The sequence below is a fragment of the Podarcis muralis genome, chromosome 5 (assembly GCF_964188315.1).
Source record: "Podarcis muralis chromosome 5, rPodMur119.hap1.1, whole genome shotgun sequence".
Classification (NCBI taxonomy): Eukaryota; Metazoa; Chordata; class Lepidosauria; order Squamata; family Lacertidae; genus Podarcis; species Podarcis muralis.
In genome coordinates this window covers 46667498-46691647 of record NC_135659.1, presented here as the reverse complement: position 1 = coordinate 46691647, position 24150 = coordinate 46667498, and the positions used below count along the sequence as shown (strand labels likewise).

At 39.2% G+C, this 24150-nt stretch overlaps 1 protein-coding gene across 1 annotated transcript in view; it reads right to left on the bottom strand.

The window, feature by feature from the left end:
- The window catches only part of FAF1 (Fas associated factor 1), a 167906-nt gene that overhangs the window by 53169 nt on the left and 90587 nt on the right, over positions 1-24150 (bottom strand). Inside the window, exons 9-12 of the mRNA XM_028733519.2 lie at positions 13971-14066; positions 13303-13429; positions 12498-12561; positions 9719-9800 (exon numbers count right to left, since the gene is read on the bottom strand). Of these exons, the coding sequence (XP_028589352.1) occupies positions 9719-9800; positions 12498-12561; positions 13303-13429; positions 13971-14066 (369 nt within the window). The remainder of the gene's footprint in view (positions 1-9718; positions 9801-12497; positions 12562-13302; positions 13430-13970; positions 14067-24150) is intronic.

Sequence of the window (24150 nt, the reverse complement as noted above, 5' to 3'; positions counted from 1 at the left end):
GATTTGTAGCTGTTTCATATTTGCACGAAGTAGAATCATATTCAGTCTCTTGGCTAAAGGTGCCTTGGATTATATATATATATATATATATATATTAAAGATATATATATATATATATATGCTTTCGTAGATTTAATATATATATTAAAGATCCAAAAGTACTCTGGGGAGGAAATGTCTACCAAATCTCAAAACTTCTAATTTACCAACATTAATAACAATTTCATTTAAAATATACAGGCAACATTTAGCAATAGTATGTGTAATGATTTGAGTCTGTGTTTTTCCTAATACCAAGAAACCTTGCAATTGCTACATTTCTACAAAAGAATCAATTAAAAACAAATCCACACAAACTGTTTTGGATGAAGCAGCAGCGAAATCGTAAAACACGAGAAGAAACCATCAATCAAAATGCTGAGTGGTCTTGAGGAGGTTAGCTTTTCAGTGACCAAACTCCTTAGCAAAGTTCCCGGGAATGTATTAAGATAATAGGAGCTTTGTGCCTTTAGATCTTCCTCTGTGAGGAAGTGAGGTAACAAGATTACTAAAAGGGCATTATCTGGAGAAAGTATTACTTGGAAGTGACACCACTATTTAATTCTGAGGAAGATTTTTCTTAAAAGCACCTGAGCTAGCCGCCAAAATCCAAATGGCTCACAATGTGATTTGGGGGCCTAGCTTTTGAAAATCCTACCTGAGCTGTTGGCTTGAGTGAGTGAGGCTTAAAACATGCCTAAATTCTCTTAAATTCTGTTTGGTTAATTTTGGTTTATTTATTTATTAAAATTCTATTTAAGAGAAAAATTGAGAAATTACCATGGTTCAGTCATTAAATATCGGATACTCGTATCTGGCATGATCTCTTTCCCTAGTGCATTGTTTCCTTTGGCAGACTTGCCTCAGAAAAGCACTTAATTTTTCAACCCAACACTCCTAAAAGGCAGAATATGCCACCATTTGAAATATATAGGCAGGTATCCCTTAATTTTGAAATGCTAATTGCTTCTGAATGTAGGCGAAGCTTGTTAAGAATTATAAATTATTCTTAAATCCAGTTTAATTTTCTGATCTTGCATTTGCAGCTCTCCCCCCCCCCCACTTCCATCAGTCTTAAGAAACCAAAGAATAAAGGGTATTAATAATAAGTTATTTAGTCATCAGCCCAAGACCAGACCAGAATGACAGATAATATCGGAACAGAATAACAAAACAACTTTAAAATCCATTTTTCATTGTTTGTGGTCAAATCCCTTTTTAATTTTAAGTACAAAAGTATCTAAGACTTGTTTTATATTAAATAAAATATATGTATGGGGTGTTCTGTTGCAGAATAACTATGTGGCCAATAAGGACTCTGTAGTCCTTAATTTGGTACCTTGTGCTACAGAAAGGTAGCAACTGTGAGAAGACGAGCTCTGCACATGCGAAGGAACACCTGATTTGCTTGCATTATTGCAAGAAATGGGAAAGCTTGCTTACATATCACAAATGCATGTGACAACATGCATGAACTTCTAAACCAGAGACAAAAACCTAATTAATCAACACCAAATATTATTTTGTGCTAGGGGATGTATGACCCTATTCAAAACAGGCTATTGACCTGGACTCAAGATCCACCAACCCACAGGGCTTCCATCTTGCCAGTTTACTGGCCTTTATCTAGCCCACCACTGAATCCTAGCATCAGCCCAAGGATTGCGCAGCCTCTTGATTTGGCTATTTCAGATAAAAAGAGCTGGGTATCAGCAGCATACTGTTGACATTTCCCCCCAAATAGCCAAATGATTGCTTTCAATGGCTTTATATGGATGATAAACAACATTAGGGACAAGATGGTACCCCATAGCACCCCAAGGCTCAGGGTGCCAACTGAAAATGACCCAACACCTTCAATATCTATCTCACCAAATCAGCTTGGAAGGATACCATGGTGGATAATATCAAAAGCCACTGAGAGATTAAGTAAAAATAACAGGTTTGCACTCTCCCTGTCCTTTTCCCAATAAAGGGAGTGACCAAGGTCAATTTAGTCCTATAACTAGGCCTAGATCCAGATTGAAATGGATAATCTGTTTCATCCAAGAGGACCTGCAACTGTTGAGACACAACCCTCTCAATCACCTTCCCTAAAAAGGGAGTATTTGTGACCAGGCAGCAGTTGTCACTGACCACTAGTAAAAGCATAGGCTTTTTCAGGTTTCAGGTAACATGTTTGAACGATAATAGTCTTTTGGGAAAAGGAATTGCAGTGCTCAGCCAGGATCTGTAGGTGGTACTGAAGACCAAGTTGTTGCTGACCTGATTTGAAATCTTTTGTTTTTAACTTTTGACCTAAATGTTTAAAGTAGGTGGTGTTGTTGTTGTTGTATTATACAGTGCATCCACATTGCTAGGCAAGCAGGGCCCAAGCAGACCAGAATGCAGCAGCCTGCAGTTTAGTGTCCAGGCCCTGAAAGCCAGTGAGGTGAGCAAACCGGGTTTCCCAGGCCCAGGGAGCCTGAGGGAGGCAAGGGAAGGAAGGAGAAGAGGGAAAGCCCCATCACACAAGTTGTAGTCCTTGAACAAGGCTTCTGCTGACAGGGCTGCTTAGGTGGATCTTCTCTCTCAAATGTTATTTCTCCGCATCCTATTCAACATTATTTCACACCACCATTTTTAGCTCACATTTAATATCATGAAGTAGAACCAGGCAGCTGATAATTCCAGCACATTTAAAAATCGGAAGTACACAGATGAGTAAATTTGATAACTATCTTGGTGAATCATTATCAGCATCTAGATCTAAAGAAAACATGATGAAGAAAACTCAAACCAAGCAACAATTTCACACCCCCCCAAAAAAAACCCAGTCTAAACCCATTAACCATTTAGGATCAACCAAAGATTCAGAAACTTTGTAAAATAAGGATAACTAAATCTGTTTTAACTAAGAGCACTGGTTTGCATAAATGTAGCCCTTTGCTTTCCCCTCTGTGGTGACGTAAACACTCTTTTTAAAATATGATGCTACCTCATACTGAGCGAAGTAACCAGGTCCACCTAGACCACTACTCTGCTTGAACTAGCAGCACCTATTCACAGTTTCAGGTAGAAGTATTTTCCAACCCTGCCACCAGAGTCATTTAAGCGGAAACCCCAAGGATTGAACTGGGAACCTTCTGCATGCAGAACATGAGTTCAGCTGAAACACAAACACTCAACACACTTTTTACAAAATGTGTGACATCCTTGAGCTGCTTTATAGCATTCGGCCTACATTCATAATCATTTTAGGCTTGAAAATTAATGCAGTTTCTTAATGTTTTCATAGTAAAATTTCAACACACTTGCATTGTGATTACCATTTTGACCAGCTTTGTATATGTATCACTTTCATAAAATGCTTGAAGTATTGCAAAATATATTACATGAATATACAGTATATATGAATATTTTTGTTTAACCTATGAAATGCACAAAATAAATTTGGATTTTCTGCCTGTGGGCTAGGTTGGATGTGCATATGGATTGAGTTATTCTTATCTATTCTAATCACTCCCCTCCAAGCAATGCGTGTGGCCTCAAACAGATCATGTTGGCCACTGTGTTTATTTCAGTAAGTTGAAGTGAAGCATTACAGATGCCAATAGGTAATGTTTCCCTCTATCCACCTCAGGATTTGACTCGTAATTGATTCTCCCATCTGGTATTTGGGTTCAGCAGGAAAGCTTTGAGATTTAATTAATAATTTCAAAGCTTGAGTTCACTTTTGCTGGAGTTGCAATATCATGATATTGGAATATTTTGCATCAGAATATTTGTTAAAAGAGATGCTGGAATTATTAAAGGTACAGTACTTCTTGCTTGCAGTTAAACATTCCAGTATTTTTATTTTGGAAATGTTATCAGACTGTCAGACAGGCCTATTCTTTTAGCAATTAAAACGCTGCAAAAAGTAAAGCTGCAAAATCTGAGAACAGTATGGAGCCAGAAATTTTATTGCAACAGCAATAGTGAAACACATTTTTCACATCTGATTCATCATCAATCAGTGATCACCTTAATATACTTTTGGAACATACAGAAGGTTTGCTGAATTCCAGATTTTGTTACCTGAATGGCTTATGGCACTTGGATGGTAGCAATATGGACCCCATTATGATTATTTCGCTAACACCAAATTATGGATACAGAGGATATGATTCTGCTTTGGATGTAAGGAAAACAGAAAAAAATTATATGAAAATAGGAAAACATTTACAGTATATAATAGTCATATTCAAGTATCTAAAGGGCTGCCACATGGAAGATGGAAGATATTTTTCTCCTGCTCTGGAGGGTAGGACTCAAACCAATGGATTCAAGTTACAAGAAAGGAGTTTCCGACTAAACATCAGGAAGTACTTTCTGACAGTAAGAACTGTTCGACAGTGGAACAGACTCCCTTGGGAGGTTGTGGAGTCTCCTTCCTTGGAGGTTTTTAAGCAGATGTTGGGTGGCCATCTGTCAAGGATGCTTTAGTTGAGATTCCTGCATTGCAAGGGGTTGGACCAGATGACTCTGGGGGTCCCTTCCAACTCTGAAATTCTACAGTTCTATGATTAATTTTTGATCTTAGATAACCCAGGGACACACTCTTGCCTTCCCAATAAAATTGTAATAGTGTGTACTTGTGGAAAAATGTTCCAGTTTGTGTTCTTCCTTTTCTGCATAGTTGCTAGAAATTAAGAGGGGGTGCTCTTAATTTGTTCCCAAGGCAAATGCTAAGGGGAATAGATTTCGGATCTGAGAATATGTTGTGGGGGGGGGACTAAGTGGGGAAAATTAAATAAAATTAAATTTTAAAAGGCCAGTTGAGAGTTAGCTTGCTCAGTGGACATTAAATGCGGTTGGCAAGGTAGAAAGCTGGTGGGAATAGAGTATCCTGGAGGGAGATAGTGAACAAAATAGTGTTACAGGGTCCCACTTGTGTAACTGTGCTCATAAATCCAGGCAGTGCTGTAATCAATTTCATCTGCTGGAAGATCCTTTTGCCAAAAGCATTTATAAAGAATGTAAGGGTTCAATCTGAATTCGGTAACTAACCAGCCTGAAGCTGAATCCCAACATGGAAACATTGTGGGTGAGTGTTCTCAGGTTTGGGGATGAGGTTGCACTACCCCCTAAAGGAGCAGGTATGCAGTTTAGGAATACTCTTTGATCTACCATTGCCACTCGAGGCCCAGATGGCCTCAGTGTCCCAAAGTTCACGTTGCCAGCATTGCTGGTTCATTGGCTGCAATTCCTTGTGGACAGGGATAGCTTAGCTATGGTGATTTATGTTCTGGTAACCTCCTGGCTAGATTATGTGTGGCTGCCATGAGATGCCCTGGAAGCATCAGTCAGTGTGGAGCTTAGCTGCTAGAATTTTGACGAGTACAGCAAGAGTCATTCAATATTGCTGCTATTTTGAAATATCTACACTAGCTGCTTGTTTGCTTTAGAGCCCAATTTCAAGTGCTGGTGCTTCCTTTTAAAGCCATAAATGGTTTGGACTTGAAGGTGTTCCTCTTTCTCTACCAGCCTATCCCTGTTTTCGGATCTTCTGGAGAGGCTCTGTTCCAAGTACCCTATTAAGCAGAAGTATGTTAAGCTTCCACAGAGGACACATTTTTTTTCTGTGGTGGTGCCCAACCTTGGAATGCCGTCTGTAAAGAGGCACACCTAGCACTGATATTACAATATTGTTGGCACCAATAGACCTTCCTATCTACTCTTGCATCTTTGAACCTGCCAGTAGCATATGGCAGGCATGCACATATATAAGAAATGTGAAAAGATAACTCATATATAATAGCCATAACTTACAGATCATTTAAAGGTGGATTTAGTTAAATTCATGTTTGAATTAGTACACCTACAGTATTCTATAACATACCAACAATAAACTAGGGGAAAATAAACTTAGTTCATATGTGTGTGTTTTTTAAAGAACTATATAGGTATCACTAAGACTTCTAACATGAATTTCTTTTCAGTAATTTTTATTAAATTTTCAAATTTCCATTATAGCCATCCATTCAACAACTTTCCTCCCTACCCTTCCAAGGTTCTTTTAATTTGTCCGCCATTCCTGCATATTTTTGTATATCCATCTAATTAATTTCCCCATCTTACATCCCTTTTAAATATGTTATACTGTTGAATTTACCTTAATACTGACACGGTTTTCAACTGTAAACAATTATTTTCAGCAAAAATTTCCCACTCCTCTTTAAATACCTGTTCTTCTTGCTCTCTTATTCTAATTGTTAGACCTGCTAACTATGCATAGTCTATCATCTTAAGTTGCCAAAACTCCTTGCTATGGACCTCCCTCACCTTCCATTTTTGAGCTAGCAAGATCTGAGCCATCGTTGTTGCATACATTAAAAAGTTTTTCTGACACCTGGGTACCTCTGTCTGAACCATTCCTAACAGGAATGCCTCTGGTTTTGGGGGGAATGTTGTTTTAAACATTTTTTTTATCTCATTATATATCATTTCCCAATATTCTTTAACTTTTTTGCATGCCCACCACATATGGAAAACGTTCCTTTCATTTCTTTATATTTCCAACACAAATCCGATTCCGCTTATACATCTTAACCAGTGTTCGAAACTCCCATTGTTCGAGGTGCATTTTCCAGCAGGGAATTTCATTAGCATGAGCAGTTTCTGAGCTCTGGGAGCAGTACTACACCTAATATTTCAGATTAAAACTGCAGAGTGGAAGGAAAGGAGGATCTTTTTATGCCTTCCCACTTCCAGTCACGCTCTGGAAAAGAAACCCTCTTAAGAAAATTGGGGGGTGGGCAGGGGAAAGACTAGACCATGTGAAAAATGAACATAATATTTTAGCTGCAGTTCATTCGTTTTCAGCCTTGTATTCTTGTTATAAGACAAGACATTCAGTTGTTGCACCCATAACCTAGGTTTAAGGTGCTATTTAGCTACTAAATTTCGTATCTCAGTTTCTAACACTGATCTTAGTTAGTATACTCAGGGTTAGATACCATCTATGAATCATTTTCATGTATTCTCTTTTAACATGTAGTATGCAGTAAATTTCAGATCTTTCTTCCAGAGCTTCTCCCAGAGGTTTAGTTCTATATTATAAAAAGCTAAAGGTACCCCTGCCCGTACGGGCCAGTCGTGTCCGACTCTAGGGTTGTGCGCTCATCTCACTTAAGAGGCCGGGAGCTGGTGCTGTCAGAAGACACTTCCGGGTCACGTGGCCAGCGTGACAAAGCTGCAGCTGGCGAGCCAGCACCAGCGCCGCACACGGAAACGCCGTTTACCTTCCTGCTAGACAGCGGTACCTATTTATCTACTTGCACTTAGGGGTGCTTTCGAACTGCTAGGTGGGCAGGAGCTGGGACCGAACGACGGGAGCTCACCCCGCCGCGGGGATTCGAACCGCCGACCTTACGATCAGCAAGTCCTAGGCACTGAGGTTTTACCCACAGCGCCACCCGCGTCCCATAGTTCTATATTATACCCCATATCAATCCCAGTAGGTCACCGAGACTTTAACCAGCTTGTCTTTTGTTTCCCATTCCAATAATTGCTTATACATTTTAGACAATAATTTTTCATTATTCTGCAATAACTCTCTTTCAAATTGTGAGCTTTTCTCTAAAATTCAATTTTTCTTATCCGGTTTAAACATATCATATAATTCAGGGATCAGCAAACTTTTTCAGCAGGGGGGTGGTCCACTGTCCCTCAGACCTTGTGCGGGGCCGGACTATATTTTTTTTTGGGGGGGGGGAAATGAACAAATTCCTATCCCCCACAAATAACCCAGAGGTGCATTTTAAATAAAAGCACACATTCTACTCATGTAAAAACACCAGGCAGGCCCCACAAATAACCCAGAGATGCATTTTAAATAAAAGGAAGACATTCTACTCATGTAAAAACATGCTGATTCCCGGACCATCTGTGGGCCGGATTTAGAAAGTGATTGGGCCGGATCCGGCCCCCAGGCCTTAATTTGCCTACCCATTATATAATTGATAATACTGTAAGCAATCAGTAACTTGGCTCTGCTTCTAACATGAACATCAGGAAGGTTAGATTATGAGAGAGTCACAATATGTATGCAGGAGAAGACGATCTTTTTGAAATTGGGTAATAACACATTTTCAGTAACTATCTTTAAAAAAAGAGATCACAATGTCTCTTCATCAATCAATCAATCAATCAATCAATATGTAAGCTGCTACGTGTATACCAAGTACATAAGAAAAGTACAATTTCTGATAACCAGAACCTTTCATTAACTTTCTATTTTATTCATATATATATATGCAGAGAGAGAGAGAGTATTCATATTCACAAAAACTGCTAGGTGTTTTCCTCACAAAGGATAAACAAAGTACAAAGAAACTAGTTCTTGCTCTGGAGCTGGAGCTGAGTTTTTACAGAACACCTTCTGCTCAGACAACTTAAAATTCCCCAAGAAAAAGGACAAGGTCTACACACACTCTTGGCTGCAAAGTGCTCTCAAATTAAATCAGTTTGAAGTGGTTTTCATTAAGATGGATTGAGTGTGGCATCGTGAGAAACACTTTATAAAATGTAGTGTTTTACTTAGTGATTAACTATATACCAGTTGATGAAGCTCCCTAAATCCTTCGTAATCCGACCACTCCAATAAACATTTAATGAGCATATAAATTCAAAAAGCCTAGCAGAGGATTTAAACCTTCAATCTTGTTTTTATTTACTCTTCCAACTCAATTTCTCACTTCAAGTTAAGAATGCTATTGCTTCAAGCTCATCTGTTGCCCTGGTAAAATTAAGTGCCCTCTGCAGCTCAGTTTAGAAGATCAGATTTCAATTATTTTAGAAGTAAAGTATATATTTTAGAAATTGTATTTTAAAAAACATTACTACTTCCTAATAACTACTCTTAAGGAAATCCTCCCATTAGGAAATAAGTGAAATTAGGAAATAATGTAAAATTGTAAGAGAGTTTGATCCTTTTAAACTTGTTATTCAGTTACTTGATACATTGGCCTGGTTCAAGTGTCTCTGTGGTTTAATGTGAACAAAAAAGTCCCCACTTCACTGCTCTTCCACTCCTGCTGGAGCATGTTGGGAGCGACTACCCACAAGCCTTGGCTTCTTATGTCATTTGAATCCAAGCTTCTGGTTTGTTTTTCTAACAACTCACCCTTATTGCCCATAGCCAAGGCGATGTATCCAATACTGCTGCTCCACTTGAGCAGCAGACTTCTAGTTGCGCAATGGATGTTCCCCCTCCTCTCACCCGTGCATCATCAAAATCTACTCCAGAGACCCTCCAGAGAAGATTTTGGGTATGTGTGGGGAAAGGCGGAAGGCCCTGGTCATGCAATCAGAACTCCACTGACATAGTATTGGAGACAACACTTGTGTTGTTCTTGGCTTACCACTTGTAGTTTGAGGAAAACAACCACTAGGGCTCAAACAACATGACAAGCCAAGGTTTATGATTCGCCGCTTCCAGCGTGGCATAGTCGGAAGTAGGGGCGAAAGTAAAGTAGGGATGTCTGACCAGCATGCATTGCTGCTTGTTCATGTTATGCCACAGTTAAACATTAACTATGCTTCAATGTGACATGCAAACATAACCAATTTTGGAATTAACTACTGCAATAGTTAATCAGTGTAGGAAGTGGCCAGAAAGGCATTTTAGACAGTATAGTATTAAAAATGTACTTACATCTCTGGCTTTTCCATAGAAAGCCTCTTGAAAAGCAGCCTCTAATGATCCAATAAAAAATACTGGATGGCAGTCACCATATCTGTGTGAATACCAAAATGTTTCAATTAAAAAAAACATTAAAAAAAATTAAATGGGTTCCAGCACTCAATTTTTTTTTTATTTTTTTTTTACAAAAACACAGAGTAACTACATTTTCTAGGAAGCAATATTTAAAAGATTTTATTTGCATTCAACAGTTCAGGTCAACACACCACAATATATTTCAGGCATATGCACATTTTCCATAAAATGTACGGATAAAATTGTTATCTATCAAATTGAGAGCTACCAGGGCCAGAAATGCAACTCTGAGATACAGAAGACTGACACTGAGAGCGGGCTCAAGTAAATGACTTTGGCATGCCTGAAATGTAAATGTTATCAATCTTATACTTAGCGTAAAACTTTAAGTTAAATAATAGAATGCCAGCTTTAAACAAATGATGCCACAAAAATCAGTTTCTGTTCTTATTTGTTCATTTGTCTTCCAAGGGACAATGGGAAGACCTTCGCAGGAACAGGCCACTGTTGGTAGCATAAACAGAAACTTATAGAGGAAGGGAGGGAGGGGTTTCTAAATGACACAAATGGAGAGCTGCTCTCCATGAGGCATTTGCAGAGGTTCGCCCTTTGCTTGTTACCCAAAATTGCAGAAAGCGTAAGTACTTCCTGCCACACCTCTGACCATATGAAGTCGCTCAGAATAACAAAGCTTCAAAATCAAAACTCACAAGTTTGAGCCACTAAAGTTCCCATGGTAGAGCTAACTGCACGAAACTGCATTAGCTACAAGAACAATTTGTAGAGTAAATAGTATTGTCTCCTCACCTTCCGTAACTGCATTAAGTTTATTCATAGCCATTCAACCCAGCCTCAGCTAACTACATTTCCTTCCCTTACTTCCTAATCTGGAATCGGATGGAAAAATACTCTCAACAGGATGTTAAACTATGCCACTGCTCACTGAAAGCAGAGAAATTCAAAAGGTAAAATAAGACTTGTCCTTTTGAAGGTAGCTGGGCAATAGGTATATCGAAGAGAAGAGTGCAGAAATGGAAAACTTGCTCCTAAAGGCAGCTGGATCCTACTCAAAAACCACCCTCTGAAATGCCTTCCACCAAAACCAACACTATCAGTCTTGTAACGGCTTCTGGAGATGGGCACCTAAGAACAGTTCTCAAAAGCTGAGCTGTGTGGCTTAGGAAGCTGCCTTATGTGGAATGATACCATGGACTGGCAGTGGCTCTCTGAGGTTTCATTCCCATCTGTACCTGGAGATGCACAATACACATCAGGAGGCTTAGTTTGGTCAGGATCGAGTATACGTTTCAGAGTTAACACAAAATACATTACTTCTGGTAAATGAGCCACCATATCTTCTAGAGCAGGCATCCCCAAACTCTGCTCTCCAGATGTTTTGGGACTATAACTCCCATCATCCCTAGTTAACAGGACCAGTGGTCAGAGATGATGGGAATTGTAGTCCCAAAACATCTGGAGGGCCGGGTTTGGGGGTGCCTGCGCTAGAGAGTCGTGAAAATTTGTATCTCAGGCTTTTTAGACTTGTCTACCCATGTACTATCTGAAACCAAAGGGTTGCATTGGTTGCTAGATGGGATTCCCCACCCGCCCCCAGCTCTCCTACCCCACTAGGAGAGTCACCACCCCCTTGTGCAGATTGCCATAATAAGGAAACAGGACATTAGAAAGAATATGAGTGCACCGACCCTACATTCAAACCATGCACATTTGGGAATCTTTCTCATGCGTAAGATTGTGGCCTGTCCGTGGGGCATACAGAGGTCTGAGTATACCTAGTTCTAGATCACTGTTCCCTTTAGTCTTTCATTTTTCTGAAATATAGCCATTCAGCCAACCCATACCACACACGTAAACTTATTAGATAATCTTCCCATGGTGTATTACTTTATTTTTTTTTATTATTATTTTTTTATTTATTAAATTTGCAAAGCGCCCTATACCCGCAGGTTTCAGGGCACTTCACAGGATAAAAATAAGAATATAAAACCACAAAATACGTAACCAAAATAAAAACAGAAAGAACCCAGTAACACACACACCCCTCAAAAAAAACCCCACATTTTTAAAGGGCATAGGTCAGATGTCAATCAACCAAAGGCCTGGTTAAAAAGGAATGTTTTTGCCTGGCGCCTAAACGTATATAATGAAGGCACCAGGCGAACCTCCCCAGGGAGAGCACAGCACAGACAGGGAGCAACTGCAGAAAAGGCCCATTCTGGACCTCTTGTGGAGGAGGCACACGAAGAAGGGCCTCAGGTTCATATGGAAAGAGGCAGTCCTTGAGGTATTGCGAAAAAATGCATATTGGAAACGTCAAAAGAATCTCAAAATCATGTGTGTTATGAATTAAATGTTTCAATAATTCCATCCTGAATGAGAGCTCTCTGCTGCAAAAAATCCATTGCAGGCTGTCTTGTGGTTTAGAGTAGCTGCGAACTTAGGAAGAGTATGCAAAGGAGAAGTGTGTGGTTGGCTATTTAGAGAAGCTAAATGGTTTACAGTTGGGAGGCTCAATGTAGAGAAGCAGGTCACATTTTAAGTTTAAAAATAAATTTCCTAAAGAAATCTGACAACTTCTGGATTCAAATATCATAAGATTCTTATCACTTCCACATTTTTCCCAAATGCTTTGTAAAAATATAAGTCACATTCATGAACCATAGATGCAGAAATTATGCACAATTACAAGTCTAACCTTGAAGAAAATTCTGCTGTGAATTGTAATAAGGCATCTCCTTCATTTTCAGCATTTTCTGGCACTAAAAGAAAGGAAAATAGTACATAGTATAGTATAGTATAGTATAGTATAGTATAGTATAATTATCCATAGAATAGTATTCATATTATATTTTTTTAAAACATTACCTTTACTATTTTCTTTAATTGTACATATGCATTATTCAAATAACTTTTAATAACCCTTAATGAAGAGAACAGTAATAATATGGCCCTTTGGGCATATGGAATTTGTGACCAGTTCTAGGAAGATGAAGATGATAAAAACAACGTATCGCTTTTTGCATATGACAGTATTATTATTGTAACAATAAAATTAGAATCTTATAAGCCATCTTATAACTGTTGTTATTCTATATTTCAGTGTTTTTTCTTTGAAATATTTTACACAAGTATTTGTATAGCTTTTGTTCTAGTTCTAGAATAACGATAAATCTTAGTAATATTTCAAAGAAAAAACATTGAAATATAGTAGGCTAGTAGATACAACCCAGAAGTTAAGTTTTAAGTCTAAGAGAATTGATTTCTGGAGGCCTGATTCCAGAATTCATTTATATAGTCTTAATTTCTCAGGTCTTCCTTTTTAAATCAGCTTTTTTTTTAAGAGTTTATCACTGGATGTTGAAATACATTTCTTTGAATATATCTCCAAGAAAACTATCTGGTGGAACCAAAAGGAACCAAAGTTTGCTTTCTTTCCTATTCCTCAACTGTTGTCAGTACAATGTTACACTATTCACAGCATGAAGGATTGCGTTACTTACTCATTGGAGATTTCCTCAATGCAGATGACGCCATTCCAAACATCTCTCCATCATCCACTCCAAATTCTGTGGCATCTTCGAAGTCATCTCCATCACTGTCACTAACCATATGTACATCTGTGCATTGCTAATTTAGGAAAAGCCATAGTTAATAATAATGCAGAACAGATTTATATTTATAATATAATACTGTTTCAACATTAGTAGTTTCCCATATACAACAAAGGCCATCCTGTTTGAAATTAAGAACCTTGGAGGAAATTCCCTATATATTTTGGTTTGAGAAAACTATTTTGTATAAATAGGATTGTAAATAGTGGATGTGTTCATACAACATGATAGACTGTGGTTTGTTGTGATGGCATGAGCCTAGTCTTCCCCTAGCTTTGTTGACTGCCTCCTTCAACCTAGCCAGGGAGAGTTTTCACTTCCATATTTTTTTTAATGAATTGCAGCTTGTCTTGTGATCCAAGCTCATCAAACCGTGGTTAATTTTAGATTGTTTGAAACAATCTGACTTCAGCGTGGATTAGGCTATAGTAAAGTCAAACTGAGTTTTGTGGGCAGTAAGTGGAATACAAATGTGGCTTTCAGCATAGCTTGAAGGAGTGTCTGAATAACATATTTTGTGTGTGAGAAGGAAGAGGGAGGAAGGAGGTTGTGTATACCTCTTCTGACTGTTCTCTGGTTTGTGCTGGTGAGGATCTTCTTCCAACTGTAAGTCGGTGGCAAGGATAAGAGACTCCCGATGCTGCTAGGGTCACCTAAAACACAGGATACATTGCTGCATCAACTATCAGATTTGGATAAACATGTTTCTTTCAGTGACTAAAACCAAACTACAGTAGACTTGAGCGAACTGGAATAAAAAATTAAAGATTGGAAAATTTAGAATTTACCCACAAGGAACGTTGTTATACAAAATGGAGCTAGAAAAAAGGGTGCAATACCTGAGATCATTCCACAATATCCTTTCTTGACAAGATTTATTTTCAATATATCATTTCATTTCAATCCTCAAATGTCTACATCACGGCAAACAGTTAAAGCTACCTCATTATTGCAGTATAGCTGGTCTGCACTAAGCTCATGCACTTGACAAATTGGGAATCATTTACATTTCTCTTAACTAGTAGTGGACAGGCAATGGGTAGGAAGAGGCCCTTACCACAGTTGTGGTGACTGAAGAAAAAAACAAGGCAGCTCAAACACCATCCAGCTAAGGAGCCAAGATAGCACTGAAGTCAACAGATGGTTGGAGTCAAAGTACAAAGCGGGTGACTGAGTAGGAGTGGGCAGTTCCCATTATTAAGGTAATCTCAATCAGTTTTAGACCTCAGATTCCCAAAATCATTAACGGAGAGTCTATCTAGAAGTAGTCAGACTATGAAAACTGAGCCAACATGGAAGAGGCCTAAGTTATCGAGAGGGAGCGAGGAATTGATAAGGGGCTCTCACAAGAGTAAGAACACTTAGAAGCTGTGGAAACCTGTACCAATGTAGTAGACAGTACCTTGCAAACATGTCTAGTCACTGTAAAAAAAATGCTGCTGGCAACATATTTCTTCCCTTAACACAGACTATAGAGGTTTCCTTTGTGAAGGAAACCTGTAATATGGATAAAGGACCAAAGGGTAACTCAGTTGTACATCTCAGTTTGTGAATATGGCCTGATCTCAGAAAGTAGAGACTACTTTGCTATATTTTGTGCACTAAAAGGTTAAGGCAGTATTGAAAAATATGCATGTTACATTTAAATTGTCCAATAGTTGAGAGTTTTAAAATCTTTATTCGCTTTAGAAGAATAACAACAGAGTTACATCTACATTTCTCCCCCGCTCCATCAACTGACACAGAGCCTTCTTGATTAATAAGCAGCTATGCAAACATGTCCTTGCAGGGTAAAAATACACATATTGTCAAAACTGAATAAACAGTAACTGATGTGTATTTTCTATAACAATTTAAAATGTACTGGCTAAATGTCTGTATTTTTTAAAAATGTGAAGGTTAGGGTTAGGGTTAGGGTTAGGGTTAGGGTTCTACTTTCCAAGTCACTGTAGTGGCTAAAAAAGTCTTATCCAAAGCCTAGCAAGTATGCTAGAAATACTCTTATTTATTTTTATCCTCAAGTCAGGGTGTTTTTAATCACTTATGTGCTAGAATTCATAAAAGCCTTAATTTGCTTCAGGTTAAAGCAAGCTGATTAAGTGTGCTAGCTAACCAAGTGAGTGTTGACCTGCCTGGACTAGCCTGCTGCCACATTCTTGTAGCAAGGTTAAATAGCAGTTTAGTCACAATTTTAAAATCACAGAGTTAAAAGGAAATGACTCTTTTGGAATAAATGAAATATTAAAGCAGACATTCAGGTCAAGCTCAATTATCAGTGAAACTCTTTCATACATAAAACAGAATCTACGCTTGCCTTTGTAATGCTGGCACTGCCATTTTATATCACATGCTTCATTCAGTATTGAACATAGTAGTGGGGAGGGGGAGTAACATCTGTTTATATACCTAAGCTCTCACTAAGGAGCGCACTGAAGGAAAGGTGACTAATGCCAAATAGAGGTTTGGTGGTAGCAAACGAACTAGATCCAAGGGTCTCATGATAGATGGCTTCCTCCCAATTAAAGCTGGATAAATGGGTTAGAATATTAGATAAGGAAAGTCAGACATTGAGAACATGATGCTGGCCGTTTGCTTTCTCATGTTCAATAATATTAAAACATAGCTCAGGATGGGATTTTATATAGCTCAAAATCAATGAGAGGTTTTCTTATCTAGCTAAGCATGTTGTAGAATTGGACGTGAGAAGGCCACCATACTGGTCTCTTAGAGGGAAATAATAATAAATATTCTGTGCAAGATGCACAGATGGGAAAACAGGCTGCTGAAGAGGCCAGGGGCCATCTTGGCTGAGAGTCCTGGAAGAACTGCTCCCTGCCTTGCTGGCCTTTTCCCACTTAGCCTTTGAGGGCAGGACCCTGACTGACTCCAGCTACAAAAGCTAAGGCTGCTGAAGAAGTGACATACCATCTTAGCTGTCTCTTAGTGCAGACCCAGGTCATCAAGTCTGAGCTCCACAGTCACCATCAACCATCATTAGCAGGATTGGCAGCAATAGCAGCAGATATGCTCTATGCTCAACATTTTATTCTCTTTTTACTTTACCTTTTATATTAGACTTCCTTCAGCAATGTTTTCTATATAAACATGGTGGGGGAGATATGCCAAGCCAAAGTGAACAAGAATATTAATAGGTCTGTGCTGTTAAATTCTTAAAGCTAGCAAACAGATCTGGGTTTCTATGCTGGCATGACTAAAGGCAGCCATTAACTCTTGGCACTCAAAAAAGCATGAAATTTCACTGAAATTATTTCAAAATTAACAAAAACATTTTGGGTTTATTCTTAAACCCACCAGTAAAACTAGCACAACTAACAACCAATTAGTTTTATCTTTTCACAGGAAATGAACTATTTTCCTTTTGTATACAACACATAATATGTCAGGCATTAAATCTTTTTTTAAAAAAATTAAACACTAACTGGATGGTGGAAAAAAATCACAAGGGTGGAGTGTGTTCACGTTCCACTAGCACCAATGCTTACTTTATCCCTTCATAAAGTGCTGCTGAGATAATTACTGCTGACAGATTTATTCAAGGTTCATTTCACTTTTTCTCTAGGTTTTTTTCTAGTTAGAAGTGCAGCAGAGCCCATGGGAAGATCCACCCCTCACACCTGTTAAGTTTCTTCATGTTACTAGGGCCAGTTTAGACATGTCACTTTGAATTAGCATTGTACAAGGGCACTAAGTGTGACAATTACTTATCACAGGTTTAACCTTGGAAGGGAAGAGAGGAGGGGAGGAGAAAAGTTTCTAATTCAAGTCCGAGAACAGTGTCCGAATACGTAATTTAAGCCCTTTAATACAGGTTGCATGAAATTCATTCCAAGACTCATAAAAAGGTTCCCATGGTAGGTTTCCAAACAAGGATGCAGATTACTCTAAAGGGCACATCTACAGTTACAATGTATTTGATTTTAGAAAAATAAAATTTAGAAAGGAAAATATTTTCACTGAAGACAATGGCCTGCTGATGAAAACTTAAGAAAACATTGATAGCTGCTCTTTTTATTTTTCCTTGAAGTTTTCCTTCCTGTATTCTGTAGTCACATACACTAAACTCCAAACTCAAGCTATGCTTTGGGTCTGTATGTGCACCTGATAAAGGAGAATCCCTCTTTGAGGTCTGCTGTTATGAAAGTGTCAGGAGCTTTTTCGATTTCAGCTTCTTCAAGGCACCAGCATGCATATTAGTAAAACAAAAGGCTAAATCAACTCATAGTAAGACGAAGAAGACTCTTAAGTATTCAGATTCTTCAACTTTTTGAAAGGGTAACAATGAAATCCAAAGCATGTTTAGTGAATAGTAAATTCTGCTAAGCTGAATAGAACTTGCTCCCAAGGTAAGTGTGCATAGGATTGCAGTCTAAGTATTGTTTTAGAAAAAGCAATAGCTACTGCAGACACTGTAGAAGACTAACAAGAAGATTTATCCCTACCTCTTCAATTTGCAAGTGCCATTTGAAACACACCCTTCAAAATCCCTTCAAACAGTCATTTACAGTGGTACCTCTGGTTAAGAACTTAATTTGTTCCAGAGGTCGATTCTTAACCTGAAACTGTTCTTAATCTGAGGTACCACGTTAGCTAATGGGGCCTCCCACTGCTGCTGCTGCTGCTGCGCCGCCGCCACCGCACAATTTCTGTTCTCATCCTGAGGTAAAGTTCTTAACCTGAGGTACTACTTCCGGGTTAGCGGAGTCTGTAACCTGAAGCATTTGTAACCCGAAGTATTTGCAACCCAAGCTACCACTGTATATACATCATTATATATGCAATAATCATAGGAGTACTCATAAGAGAGAAGCAAATGTCCGGACAACATTACAGTGAGATGACAGTACACAGTGCGGTGTATTTTTTGTCTATGGACTCCAATAAAGCTGCGTGTGTGAGAGATGACAAGTGGATGGTCAAACATGGGATACAGTGTACAGTGTCACAGAGCTGTCAGGCAATCACAGGTCATCCACAGGGCAGGAAGAACATGAGGCATGAAATGCAATTTCTAGCCTCTCACTCTGGATCCCTCCCAAGCAGATGAAGGCTATGTTGAAGGGGTGGACTCCTCCTCTTGGCCTGTCAGACCCATTGCTCAGCAACGTGCAGGACTCTCCTAGAGCAAGGTGTCAGAGGGGGAGGAGCATCAGCAGGACTGGGACTGTCCTGCTGGGTAGCAAAGGCAACTTCTGACTCCTCTCTATCTGAATCTGTATTTACACTGTGACTCTCCGCCTCTAGCCCTGTCCTGGAAGGGCCTCCTTCTTCTGATCACCCTTGATCGCTCAAAACTCTTGCTTCTAGCACCTCCCAGCTCATCCCTTTCCCAGACTGCTCCTCAGTGTCCCACCACCACAATCCAGGGTCCTAATCATCTTCTTCCATGTCCTTCCTGCGGGGTTCTTGCGCAGTTGGCGCCTACCACTCTTCCTCATCCAGCTAGTCCCTGACATACATGTCTGTCATAATCACAGACCTTTTCTTAACATGGTTGTGAACTGCCCTGAGATCTGTGAATGAAGGGTGTTATACAAATTTTAACATCCTTTAAGCCTTACATAGTTATTGGCCTGGACTGGGAGATGAGGGAGGAGAGTTTGGCCAGTTTCCATACTTTAGGAGTGGATGTGGTGAGCAGTGCTAGAAAAAGTACTGGAGCTTTATAACTTTCCCTCACCTTGTCTATCAAATTGACAGGTTTTCAGCTAATTACTTAAAAACACCTCAGGGAATATTTTGTTTAAGGGGGGGGTCTTTAAAAGTTAAAAATCCCCTGCCATAAACAAATGCACAACTACATACGATATTTGGAAGCTGAGGGAAAATACAAACTTAAGAATGGAACATGAAGAGGTATCATCTGCCATGAGGCTAATCATGGCTCACAAGTTAATTCGTTTTCACAAATACTTTCTTCCTGTTGGGCATTCTCCCCCTCTCAACCCAGGCCAACTGAAAGCATTCTGAATTATGCCTTAATATGTCTAGTTCAGGCAGAGAAAATACTTTCCCATCATATTGATCTTAATGTGCTCTGACAAAGCAACAGTACATTAACTTCATGTTTGCCACAACCTGCACTCTGCAATTTAGCAAATGCCCTTTACTCAGAGGCTAGCAACAACACATTTCCCAATTTTCCAGTTTCTTCAGCATTATTTCCTCTTATAACACAGCAGTTAAAACATATCAATGAAAAATAGCTCAAATTGTTTTGTTACGTAATTCATACACCTGTGAAAAGGAAGCTCTCTGATCCAAAATACATGTAAATTGCCTAAAGCAAATGAATAAACCAAAACCTCCAAAAGCAGCACTGCAATTCAGAAAAACTGCTTAATAAAAATAACTGAATCACAGCATGGTGCTGGATTGAGAAAATCATAAACTTAACTCTTCAGGTATTCCCCAACAGATCATGAATCATCTGTAACAGAAATTTATAGCAGTGTGACTCACAGCATATGAGGTTTCTTTTATAGATGAAGGATAGAATTTTATCAACTTTCACAGTCTAACATATAGCTAAATTTGTGCTTCATAAACCACGTAAAGCTGTAGAGCTTTCACATAAACCACATGAAAGTACGGCTGGATAAAAGGTGACAGTTTTACTCAATCTGCTGCTTCTGATAACAATTGTAGAAGAAATTCCTGTAGTCATGTTTCATTTAAAAGGCACCCGTTGCACAGGGCCAGTCCCAGCTTACAGAATCATACTAACATTTAATTATCTTAGGACCCAAACTTCCATGGCATAGATTAAGGGTCCTGGGGTACTAGATCTCTCTGTCAAGTCTACCCTGCAGCTTCAACATTATTGAGAAAGATGATGATGATAAAACCATCTATTTCAGCATCAGCTGAATTTTATTCAATGGTGATGATTTTATGTAATGATAGCAATACACTTTGAGCTTTTATAGAGCACAAGAGAAAAGAGGATTTGTAATCTATAATCTGACACAAGGGAACGCGGGTGGCGCTGCGGGTGGCGCCTCAGTGCCTAGGGCTTGCCGATCGAAAGGTCAGTGGTTCGAATCCCCGCGGCGGGGTGCGCTCCCGTTGTTCGGTCCCAGCACCTGCCAACCTAGCAGTTCGAAAGCACTCCCGGGTGCAAGTAGATAAATAGGGACCGCTTACTAGCGGGAAGGTAAACGGCGTTTCCGTGTGCGGCTCTGGCTCGCCAGAGCAGCGATGTCACGCTGGCCACGTGACCTGGAAGTGTCTCCGGACAGCGCTGGCCCCCGGCCTCTTGAGTGAGATGGGCGCACAACCCTAGAGTCTGTCAAGACTGGCCCGTATGGGCAGGGGTACCTTTACCTTTAATCTGACACAAGAAGACAGAGGAAGAGGAAGAAAGGAAGTCTGAAATAAATGGGGAAATAATATAGGGTGGTAGTCAACTAAGTTTAACTTAAGAGTAGACCTATTGAAATTAATGAGCATGACAAAGTTTGTTCCATTAATTTCAGTGGAGCTATTATGAATAAAACTAAGTTGATTATTTCAATTACTCATACTTAGAGTTTAGTGACAGAAGGACGTGGGAACTTGACAGTTTTGTCCTAATAATAAAATAGGTAACACAATATAAGGTAGCAGGTTTTTTACTGCTTACTGCACTCTGCTTACCCAAAGCAAAAAACTCTAGAATCTTGAATCTACTTTGTATTCACAAAGATTATCAACCAACCACTTGGCATGACAATGGTCTGTGGTGGGATGCCATTTATCTCACTGCATTAGAAAACCAGGGATGGCAAACAAAAGAATGGCTGGATATTTTTTCAGTGCTATATAATTCCTTGGCAAACTCCAAGCAGTTGTGTTACCAACTGATGGATCCAACAAATTATTCCAACTCTAATGGGCTTTCTAGAGTCCATTTTTTTCTTCATGATATAATTATTCATGAAACTAGCCTCAAACATAATGAGATTTTTGCACTGTTGGCCTGCCAAAACGCATGGAGCTAGTGGCTTTTTGTAAACAAAAATGTATGGCAACAGGTAATTTGCCCCACATTCATTTTGTTTTACATAAAGGTCCTTAACCCTTCAAAATGCATATTCTACTAAAATGACTAAAAGCATCTACACGTAAAGATCACTACGCCTTGCATGATAGCTACCCATTGCCAATATTATAAAGGTTAAAATATGCCAGTTGGTCAAAATAGCTCTTTTAATATTCAGAGCGGTCTAGGGTTTTTTCTAGACATCAAATAAAAAATGCATTAGTTTTATAATTGTACAAGACTGTGTGTAAAGTTTTCCTAATTTAGTAAACCAACATTTCAACAACAATAAACATTATTTCTTACAATATCTTTGCTCTCTACCTTACATCAAGTTAATAAGTTTCCTCAACCACTATATCCTGCTTATGATCATCTCCCAAAATTATTTCTTTTGTTTTACTTATTTAACAACGTAGGGCATCAACACTTTAAACACTTTAAATTGAGATGAAAGCAACAGAAATATGGTGCCTTTCCATCATCACAGCAAGTTACTGTATAGAGATTCTGTTTTTCAATGTAATGTCCTGACATGACTAATGTGTCAGGACATTAGTCATGGAAGGCCAGTCCATGAACTCTTAAGTACTTATGGACAAGAGATTTCTGCTTTAGGTGATACAAAAATAATACTGATGGGTTCTCTTAAAGAAACCATAAATCAATGGCCTATTGAACTGTTCCCTTCTTTTTACGCTTCAGAGACTTTAGTACAACCCAATGTATCTCCAAACAATCCTGACTTCTGGTCCATAGAGCCATATGAGGCTCATCCAAAATCTATCCTCTTACATTTTCAGGAACTCTTTCATCCAAATCTAGAACCCTTAATATCTGCCAGCTGAAATTATGTTTTTACCATCCATGTAGACAGGCTTCCTCAACCTCGGCCCTCCAGATGTTTCTGGCCTACAACTCCCATGATCCCTAGCTAGCAGGACCAGTGGTCAGGGATGATGGGAATTGTAGTCTCAAAACATCTCATATATTAGTGCACACATTGGCCCTAAGTATCCAGTATAGAATTTGGTTACAGTATCAAGATTCTTCATTTTCATTGTAAAATCTAGTTCTAGACTTCATAGTTGTAAATGTAAGGTTTAACACACAAAGGCACTAGAATGCCTTACATGGGTGCCTGATACCCTTGCAGGCAAAGCAAAGGGTATTGTATGAACTGATCATCTTTCTTTACATACACAGGTCAGAAAGCTAGAAATGCACAGAGCCAGGCACCCCTCAGCTGATGAGAAGGAAGAAGCCCACTGCTTGCTTTGCTTCCGCTTGGTTCTTAAAGACAGCGAGCCCAAAAATATACACACCCTGGACCCTACTCCCAACCCAATAAAGAATATACAGCCACTATTAAACAAAGACCAATCCCAAAGAGAAGAGAGTTTTAATTTAAAACATTTGTCCCTATCATGTTTATAGAGAGTTAGGAGCCCTAAGACTGGGACAGGGTGCCTTTTGTCATGGCATGCATAGAACTCTGGTTAACCTCAATTTGTCCCTGGGTCTACCTAAACATATATATTCGTATGCGTGGCTGTGGCTGTTATGTTTCAATTTGCAGGTTATGTTAATATAATGAACTTAATAGAAACTGAAGGCTACAGTGAAGTGTTAAATCCCTGCAGCAATATCAGTGAGTCACCCTTTGTCTAATAATTGCAAGCTCGGGCGTTCTTTTAATGAGTTTTGTGAATATGTCACCGTAGAGATGAAATAAACTATCATGTCTAAGGGGTATTATTTTCAATAACACAATTCAGAAACATTTCAACACATTCCACTTTGATTCATTAAATACTCCAACACTGAAAGAACAATCCCTAGACACCAAGAAGCGGTCTGTAATGTAGCCAAAGATTAGAATACAGTTCTAGAGAGAACTGTCCATGTTAATAAGCTGAAGAAGAAGCACCCAACAACTCTATATTGGTAATTTTGTAAAGAAGGTTTATAAAAAAAGCCTATTATTAATTTAAAACATACAGATTGTTTTCTAGAATAAAACACAAATAACCCAATATTTCAATCAGGAGTACCGCCTTACCAGATGATGAATATTCTGTTTGTGAGAAGGGCCAAGCCAGGCAACGAGCACAAAATATTGTCAATTAGTGGCTGTGCTGTGCACCAGCCATCTCTCCAGCATGACGAACTGTGGTTGTCCTTACAGTCATCTCTCAGGTCTGCAGTGGCTGCTGCTACTTGCCAGGTCAGTTTGTATTACAAAGACGGGGTGGGCAAGCAAGTTGGTCTGACAAAGCTATGCCCACCTGGGTTCCTAGTGCAGCATTAGTGAAGACTTGAGAGCTGGGGAGTGGAATTTTGCACTGTCTTACAGGAATACCCCCTTCCAGACTTCCTGACCATTTGAGTGGGGATCTAGAGTGTCTGTACCTGGTATTCTGCTGGTTTAGTGCCTGCCTTGCTGTCTCCCTACCTGAGATGAAAGAGATGGTTTTAGAGGTGGTGTTGAGGATTTGCATCCTCTTGGTTGTGAGGGATTTCAGCATCTATCCTGAGGCGAGGCCCTTAATTCTGGGGCAGCTCAGGACACCATGGCACCACGACAAACATGGGCATATCCCAACATGTCATTTGCCTGATACATGTGGCACGCTGGATCTGGTTTTCTCGACTGGACAGGAAGATGACCTTAGAGTGGGGAATATTGACATCAG